Below are 8964 nucleotides of genomic sequence, written 5' to 3' on the forward strand. Positions count from 1 at the left end.
CCAGTCACCCCATCCCTCCCACCCCACCCCCCACTCCAGCAACCCTCAGTTGGTTTCCTGCAATTAAGAATTCCTCATATCAGTGAGATCATATGATACATGTCTTTCTCTGTTTGACTTATTTCACGCTAAAAGTGGTTTTAAGAAAGGCTTTGTCTGAGTACCTCATAGATTCCTGCAGCCCAAGAGGGAACAGAGGACCACAGCTTCCCTCAAGGGCTGAGATTTCTGACCTTGCCTCAGACCGGAATGTTTGGTTGGGTCCCTGCGACCTCCCTTTGGAGGCTCCCTGTGAAACAGGTGAAGTATTACACTTCACAGGATTGGTGTTGAGGATCACGAAATATATGTTGATTTGTATAACACTCAGCATTGTGCCTGGCACGTAGCAGACACTCAGCCCATGAACTGGGGACACTCTTTGTCCTCCAGGAGAGACAGAACTTCAATAAGAGATTTCCCACCCGTGTCAAGGAGGCAGGCGCTGTGCTGGAATCCAGGACGAAGTAGAACAGAGATTACAATCCAGCTCTTGGAGGCTCATTGTCTAGAGGGAGCCCATATCCTTGGCCACCAGGCCACATTGTCCGGAGCTGAGAGGAGTAACTTCTACTCCCTTCCTGGTCACTGTGTGACTCTGGGCAGATCAACTCCTTTCTCTGGTCATTGGTGGGGAAACCATCTAATTTCTCTCTTACATTGGGACACTTAAGAGTAAAGAGGGCACTATAACACTTACCCTGGGGGAACTAGTGTAAACTGGGACGTTGCACAGCAAGCCAGGCCCAGGGACCCCTGGACTCATCCGTTGGAGGGAGACAGTGCTGTTGGTGCTGCTGCTAGTACTGCTCACGCTGCTTCGTGACTGGGTCCAAACCTACCCTCACTTCCCCCACTGAATTTGCACAGGCAGTTTGCATTTCTTCTTTTAGCTCACAAGCTTATCATCTCGCAAGTATGCCTTCAGCTGCTTGGAAGAACCCATTTCTCTTTGAGCCCTGTTATCTGAGACTGCAGCTGGAGCAGGCCCCACCTGTTTTTGGTTTTTACTAATGGGCTCCTGTGATGGACAGCACACACTGTAGTCCTAGGAGCCTGGGGGGCTCAGCACTGCCATCTAAGTCATGCAGACACCCCAGCCAGCATTCCCAGTGATGAGGGGTGCCCAGGCCCCCTAGAGGTCTGGACAGTCACTGTGAAAGAAGAGCTGTGACTCATTCTCTGGGCCAACCCTGGAGACCAGAGTTCACAATCAACAGCCACAGGGTTGCCTAATAGCTGGTGTTTGTAAAAGCTTGGAGTGTGTCTATATAACCTACCAGCCTTTTGCATTTGAAGAAACAGGTTCAGAGAGGTTCAGAAAGCTGCCAAGGTTATCTAGGGAGAAAGTGAAGAAGCTGGTGTTTACATTCCAGTTTGTTCGCCTTCAAAACCCTGTTCGGCCAGTGTTTCTCAGTGTGCCAATGAGGTATGTAAGATGATTTTAGGTTTCAGATGGCCAAGTGGTTAAAAATGATTGTTTTATATTTACCTTAATTTGAACGAGAAAAAGACCACAATTGGCACACAAGACTTGTGACTTTGCAGAGATCATTGCTTAGGATGTAGGTAAAATATATATTTAAATAAGAAAAGGTCAACTTTGCAAAAATATCCAGGTAAGAAGTGGACATAGCCTTCCTGAAGACCTCCATTTGGGTAGTGCAAGTCCTGGCTTTGATTTATGTGGCTCTAGCCATATCACTGGAGGGACAGTGTTTCGAGCCTGTGACTTAAGTAGCAGTGTGCTGCTTCGCATCAACTGTGCCATTTAGTCCACTATGATCCTCCCTAAATCCGGAAAATTCATAATGAAGTGACTGTACAGCTCAGCCTGAAGCTAGAGTGAAAACAAAAAGTTATCAAATAAGAGTGCCAATAAGAGTATAATTCTGCTTAAATTGACTGTGTCTATTGATCTGGGCCTTGCCAACTCTTCTATATTGAGAAAACCCAAAGTTTTCCAATCAACCCCTATATTACTGAGATTGAATTATGAAACAGTAAATATTCCCACTGCACTTTTTTTTTTAAAGTATACTCTTAATTGACACTTTCCATTTGGTCTGAATTTTTAGTCTTTCAAATCCTCTAAAAAATACGAACTTGTATAAATGGTAACCAAGTCAGAATTTGTGACTATTTAAAGTACACAAAGTCAAATGAGAGCACATTAGTTCTGTGCTTCTCAAACTAGGATACATTAAGGAGCAGGTGGTTTACCAAGATAACACAATATATCTTCCCAGAAGATACAATTAATATATAACCTGGAAGAGGGAAAGGATTTTTGTATTACAATTGATTATGGAATTAGAATGCACAGTTTATATTAGCATCTATGATAAAACACAGGATTAAACCATTTTAATGTCATAATTGAAGGGAATTTGAGAAGTTCTTGTTAGCAAAATGCTCTGTGAAAAATGCAAAGCAACATTCAAATATGTCTTTACCATTACCAGGTTTCAGAATCCCTTAGTTTCCAAGAAGCAAAATAGCCTCAGGACTCATCCGTGTAGTCTTCATTTCCTCAGGCCTATCCAATAATTGAAATTGTGTAAAATGAGGAAGGTGTGTTAATACATGAATTTTCCCAAAGAAAGTGGATTTTTAGTGGTTTTCTGAAACAGCTTTTCTTGAACCAAAGCCTCAGCTCAAAAAGGCAGAACCCTGTGCTCTAATGACAGCTTCATGAAGAATGGTCAGGGGCTCTAAAATTTCAAATCAATCACAACAAAACTCCATATATATGGCTGGGCTTAATTACTATAACCAGGGTTTTCCTTCACGTTTCTTTTGCTCTGAATTTTTCCACTGATCCTATGTTACTGTAATGTGATAAAATATTTCAAATGTCCTGCTTACTATCTTATCTACTTTAAAGGTATTTTATTACTTCAGTGAATTATGCCAATACTAGTAACATAGATTCTCTTCTATGAACAACGCCAACATCTGTTTATTTTATTAGCAGGCCAGGGAGCAAAGAAATTACAATTCCATTCCCATTTCGTTTGTAATTCAACCTAAGATGTCTCAAATGCGCCTGCATACCTCACTGTGCCTAGCAGTAGATGTTCAGAAAATGACTTCTAAATTGGATTAACCTTTCAGTTTTCACTGAAAGAAATTATTATTGTATTTCAACCAAAGCTAGTTACTTGTCTTTTATCTCACTTCCCTTTAAAGGGTTTTCCCAATGCAGCAACATCACAGTTGAGTCACACACCGGATCTGTTCAGCATAACTTCCGAAACTCATAGTTTCAGCAACTCTGTAACAAGACCTAACACTCAATGAATAAGTCAGAATAAGTCCTTATTCTGAGCCAGGTCCTGTTCTAAGCCCATATTACTTAAAATCCATATATTAAAATCATTTGCTCCTCAGAAAAACTCTCTAAGGCACGTGTTCCTATTTTATATATGGGTTAAATAACTTGCCCATAGTGCCTTTCTCATGTTCTGTTTAATTTAGTCAGTCCACCATTCATGAGATGGATGGTTCCACAAATTATATGTATGCTTATGTTCAGTATCCTCACAAAAAAATAAGCTATAAAAATTTAACGACATACTTTGTAAGCTTTTAAGTGTTACATAAATCTCAAACAGCTTAATAAAGAGAAAAACTATTGATATATCTATACTAAAAAGGATCCAAATAAAAAATAATAAAATTAACTCTTACCTCTTCTAATTACAATAGTTTGGGAACTGAAATCTATTTTTCTGGAATAGGGATGGCATTCTTTCCAAACTATGAAGGTACTCTCCCTACTGTCAGATGGAATAAAAGTGAAGTGCAAGCCCTTTCCCTGGAGACATTTTATATTTCTTCTTCCTTCATTATACTCAGAGATGGCCAAACTGAATTGCTGACTGCCCAAATACTGTTTGTATAGAATGCCATATTTAAGCTTGAGACTGCTTTCCTTTATTTCTCTGCTTCCACAGTGAAATACTTCAAGCATAATTTTTGCTAAGTTCTAAAAATTTCAGCAGGTAAAAACATCACGGAAATGGAAATTTACCCCCAACATATTTCATTTGGAAACTGAAGTTCAGTGAAAGTCATAAAAATTCAATTTAAGTAAGATTTATTGATTGCCTAGACTGTGCATGGTTGTCTACTAGACACAATGAAATTCAGGCACAAAACAGACACAAGATCCCTGGCCTCAGGTACCTTATGATCTAACTAGTATAATACAGCTTAGAAACAGTAAACAAACAAGTTACATGGCAATGCTCACTTACTAGAATCAACATTAAAGAGCAGTAATTTAAGTAATCCAAAATGGTGTCTAATCCTAAAATCATTTATAAAATGCATTTAGCCTTGAAATCCACAGCACTTCAAACATGATAATGAAGTTCCACTGCAGATAAAGTCACAAAGATTTACATTTAAGGGTATTATTAATGATTTTTGTTATTTTGGATCTTCTGTTTTCTTCTTATTATCGTTCGAAGCCTCCGTAATACCAGTTTATCAGACAGAAGCATGTCATCTTGTTGTTCTAGGTAATCCAATAAATTCTCGGTCCATTCAAGTGCAGCTTTATGGCTAATATGCTTCTCTGGATTCAGATCTGCTTTTCTAGTCTTATTGGAATGCTTTTGTTCGGCAGGCTTGGCCTGGTCCTCAGCACCTTCACTGTCAGTTAGCACCTGACAGCTTGAATCATTACTCCGAGATTCAAACCACTGATCAATATTTTCAATGTCAACATGTTCACAGTCTTCTGTATTCTGTAAAACCGTTGCTAAGTTAGCTGCTAAAATGGCTCCTTCATCAATGTTCATGCCTGAATTCTCTTCATTGCTAGGGAAAAGTTTTTTCCAGGCTTTGGTTATGGTACTTGATTTTACCATGTTCCAAGCTCTTGATACTTCATAAATTGCATCCAACACTGTCAAGTTCTTCCAAAACATTTTCGGGTCAATTCCCTCACCCATGTATTTCTGGAGAAGTCCTGCTCGGTAGTATCTTTTTACTGTGGCTAGAACTCCCTGACTCATAGGTTGAATTAGACTTGTGACATTTGGTGGCAAATATTTCACAATTATTCTGCCATCATCTGAACTCAATAATTCTTCATTTGGATGTGCTGGGGGAAAATCCAAAAGAAGCACTGCTTTTTCTAGAAGCCCCTGAGACTTCAGATGTTTCTGCACCTGTGGCACAAAGTATTTTTCAAACCACTGTCTGAAAACAGAATGTTCTATCCAAGCACTTTTTTGACTGAAATAAGTGACAGGAAGGTTTGAAAGGTCAGCTCCTTTGAATGCACGGGGTTTTTTTGCTTTTCCCACAACACAAAGATTAAGTTTGTGTAAACCAGTGGCATTTGCACAACACATAATAATGATTCTCTCTCTGCTTGACCTATAACCAGAAGTATTTTGCTCAGTTTCAAGAGCTAATGTCCTTGATGGTAGACATTTCCAGAACAATCCAGTTTGATCAGCACCATAAATTTGCTCTGGTTGTAGATTCTCTCTCTCAACGAACTCCTGAAAGTTACCGCAAAATTCACTGGCAGCAGTTTCATCTCCTTTTAACTTTGTTCCTTTACCAGCAGCCTTTGGAATACCATGGCGCTGCTTAAACCGAGTTAGCCAGCCAGATGACGCATTAAAATCACCTTCCATCCCCAGAGCATCAAAAAAGAATTTGGCTTGTTTTGCACAAATTGTTCCAGACACTGGAATCCCATCTGTTTTCTGTTGGTTAAACCACTCTATCATAACCCTATCCAGTTCCTCATATGTTGATGACTTCATTGATTTACGTTTGGATACCCCACTTGTAGGATCTGAACTGTTTGCATAGTTTATAATCCTTTCTTTATTCTTTTTAATATCACGAACTGTGGATTCACCAATTCCATACACCACAGAAAGCTTTTTGAAAGAGATGCCTTCCTCAAGTTTCTTAATAATGTCAAGCTTGTCCTTAATTGTCAACACCACACGCTTACGTTTCCCCAACATTTTAAGTGTCTAATATTTTAAGCAATTACTAGAACAAGATATTTAACAACTTAGATTTGGATACAATGAGCCTAGAAAATGGGTTTTTAAGATCCCTTCCCTGTCCCCCCTGGACCTAGATGGGTGGTGTGCTGGCCAATTTCCAAGCCAGGCCTATGTGACTCTCTTCACTTTGCAGTTTTAAAGCCTACAAAGGTCTTTCAACAAGGACTAGTTTTAATTAAACCTATCTTCTTTCTTCCTCCTTAGTTTAAGGTCTTTTCCTGTACCGCACTCTTAGAGGAGATTGCAACCAATACCGTACCAGCAAGGACTCTAAAACAGTCCTATTGTGAATTCAATTCTTCCCATAATTACAGGTGAGATTCTTTGCTAAAGGAACTAAGACTCAGGTGGGACTATTTTGGGAAATGTGCTAGGGAATAGTTTAAGAGAGGACTTGTAAACATGACATATAGGAAAAAAATAATGGAAAAACTCATCCCTTGATCTTTGTCTTTGTCAGGCAGTGCACTGTATGGAATACTGCCTCTTCTAGGCAGGACTGCTAGAGATTATTCAAGTGAGTGGTTATGAAAATCACAGGCGAGCGAGGTAAAGCAAGCTGGACAGAAGTGAGCAGTGCAAATAAGGTGAAAATGGACAAGCAGAAAACTTTGTACTTTAACATGACACAAACTTATACCTAATGTATTTGGCAACTGGAAAGGCAAAAGGTGGACAAGAGGTGGTGTCATATGATTAAAGAAAGCATTAAAAACTTCACTGGTAGAAATCAGAACTCATGGTAGAGGGTATGAGGTGGAAGGCTCAGTGAAGATGTTAAAATAATCCTGGTGAAAGATGATCCTCGATGGGCCAACAGAAGTAGTTCCTGTGGGGAGCTGTATAAGCACTCGGTGCCTCCGAAACCTAAAGGAAAATACCAAAAATATTTTTTTTCAATATCAGGGTCTGTGGCATTACTCATATCTATCCTGCAACTGTATTGAGAAAATTAACGCCTATCAGTGTGATGACAAAATCCGACAAATAATGCTTTTAGGCATTATCTGGAGCGACAGCGGGACCTGAATTGCCTACCTCCTGAAATTAAGAGGTCAGAGACAAGCCGTGTTAGCGAGGGCCTCTCCCCGCAGGGCGAGCTCCGGAGCGCGGGACGTCTTTGCTCACGCGGAGGGAGCCCGGATTCCTCCGTGGACGCCGGCGACCAGGGTGTCACCGCCGCAGCGAGCGAGCGAGCGTCTGGCCAAGGGGCGCCAGTCAGCGGGCCGGAGGCATCGCTCTCCGCCAGACAGCGCGGCGGCCAGACTGCCCTGAAAGCAAATGGAGTCTCTAGAGGGAAGCTGACACTAGTGGCGCGGTAGCGGCAGCGAGGGGCAAGCGTCGCCGCCGGAGCCGGAAGGCGGGGGATTAGGGTGCACGCGCGCGCCCCCGCAGGAACGCTATGTCGGCGAGGGGGCGGGGCCTGCGCGGGCGAGTGCGCGCGGCGCGGGGGCGGAGTCCCCAGTGAGAGGGCGGGAGAGACTGGGAGAGGGCGGGAGGGGGCGGGAGGGGGCGGGGCCGCTGCTGCAGAGTCTCTAGACGCCGCGTGGGTTTCGCTGATGGCCTGGCTGCTCCGGCCTGCCGACTATTTCGCAAACCAGCAGGGGGCGGTACAAGTCCACCCTGTCTTGGCCCTTCTTTCAGTGGCTCGCTCTGCGGGCGAGGCTTCCTCCACTCTCAGGTGGAATAAAAATCGCACCCTCTGAGGGCTCCCGAGAAAGCTGCGCATCCTCAGGTGCCACGAGCGGGATGCGAACGAGGCTGGGCGAGCGCACGTGGAGCGTGTTTACAAATAGAGGCCGCTGCACCCGCGCCTCCCAGCGCCCGCCAGCTGGGACTGGACCAGTCGGAGCAAAGATCAGGAGCAAAGGTAGGAGCGAGCGGATGGGACTGCTGGCCGAGTGCAGGAAGGCTGGCTCCCTTTGGGGACCGGGTCCAGGAGAGGAGCTAGGGCTTACACTCTGCAACACCTACCTGAGCAAGCCCGGGGTCCCTGAGGCGCAGCAGGGGTTGTTCAAACTGGGTATCGACTATTTCCACCCTGGTTGCACTGCTCCAGGGTTTAAGTCACCGTTACTACAGAAGCGGACCCTGTGCAACACCGACTGCACCTTGGAGACGCGTGAGTCTGTGCGAGGCTCCCTCATGAATTTCCTGCCACCCCTTTACTCCGTCTGCTTCTCGGTAATAATAAGGGAACTGCAGTTTGACAAAGAGTCCCTTGATTTATTTTAAGTGGAGATACCATTCGTTTCTATTTTGGCATTCTAAATGGACCGAATGCCAGCACCTGTCCATTAATAACCTTTGCGATGAACCATGCTTTCTCCCCCTTCCCAGACTTGGTTCCTTGTGGGGCCCTCGGAGCCTTCCCAGGGGAAGGGAGTGGCTGCATCTTCATCCTGCAGCACCTGTTTACCAAGGAAACGCATTTAGCCTTTTCTTTCTGTCGTGTGTGTGCGCCCCTGTGTGTAATACTTTGAAAAATGGAAAAGCCTAAAGTTTCTCCAAGACCTGAGCACAAATGTCTAGCCATTTTCGTTAACATAAAGTAGCACAGTAATTCGTCATTTATTTGCAAAGGCCATATTGTTGCTAAAAACGTTTCCAAGGGGAACTGACCTGAGCATTAATACTGCAGCAAAGAGATGCTCCTTGTAAGTCTCTGACTCCCCCGCCCAAACGGCTCAGTTGCCTTCCTGAAAATCGCAGCTGTGCTGTATCTGGCATGATGGAAAAATCTTTGATCTCCTAGTTATGCTGTGAAGTGGCTTTTGACAAATACCTGCTTTTCCTAAAGGTAGATCTCTCCCCCTCCCCGATCCTTCCCCCGATATATCAACCAGGCAGTTTTGGCATTTTTGGTTGACTCTTTTGG

General features: G+C 43.4%; 1 protein-coding gene across 1 annotated transcript; it reads right to left on the reverse strand.

Moving 5' to 3' along the window:
* Positions 1-4124: 4124 nt before the first annotated feature.
* TIGD2 (tigger transposable element derived 2) lies at positions 4125-7455 on the reverse strand. The gene is made up of 2 exons (XM_031023856.2): positions 7125-7455; positions 4125-6953 (listed from the first exon to the last, which is right to left on the reverse strand). The coding sequence occupies exon 2, from the start codon at positions 6039-6041 to the stop codon at positions 4464-4466; it is 1578 nt and encodes a 525-aa protein (XP_030879716.1). The 5' UTR covers positions 6042-6953; positions 7125-7455; the 3' UTR covers positions 4125-4463.
* Between the last annotated feature and the right edge of the window lie 1509 nt (positions 7456-8964).

The sequence above is a fragment of the Leptonychotes weddellii genome, unplaced genomic scaffold, assembly GCF_054177405.1.
Source record: "Leptonychotes weddellii isolate Sample4059 unplaced genomic scaffold, ASM5417740v2 HiC_scaffold_4413, whole genome shotgun sequence".
NCBI lineage: Eukaryota > Metazoa > Chordata > Mammalia > Carnivora > Phocidae > Leptonychotes > Leptonychotes weddellii.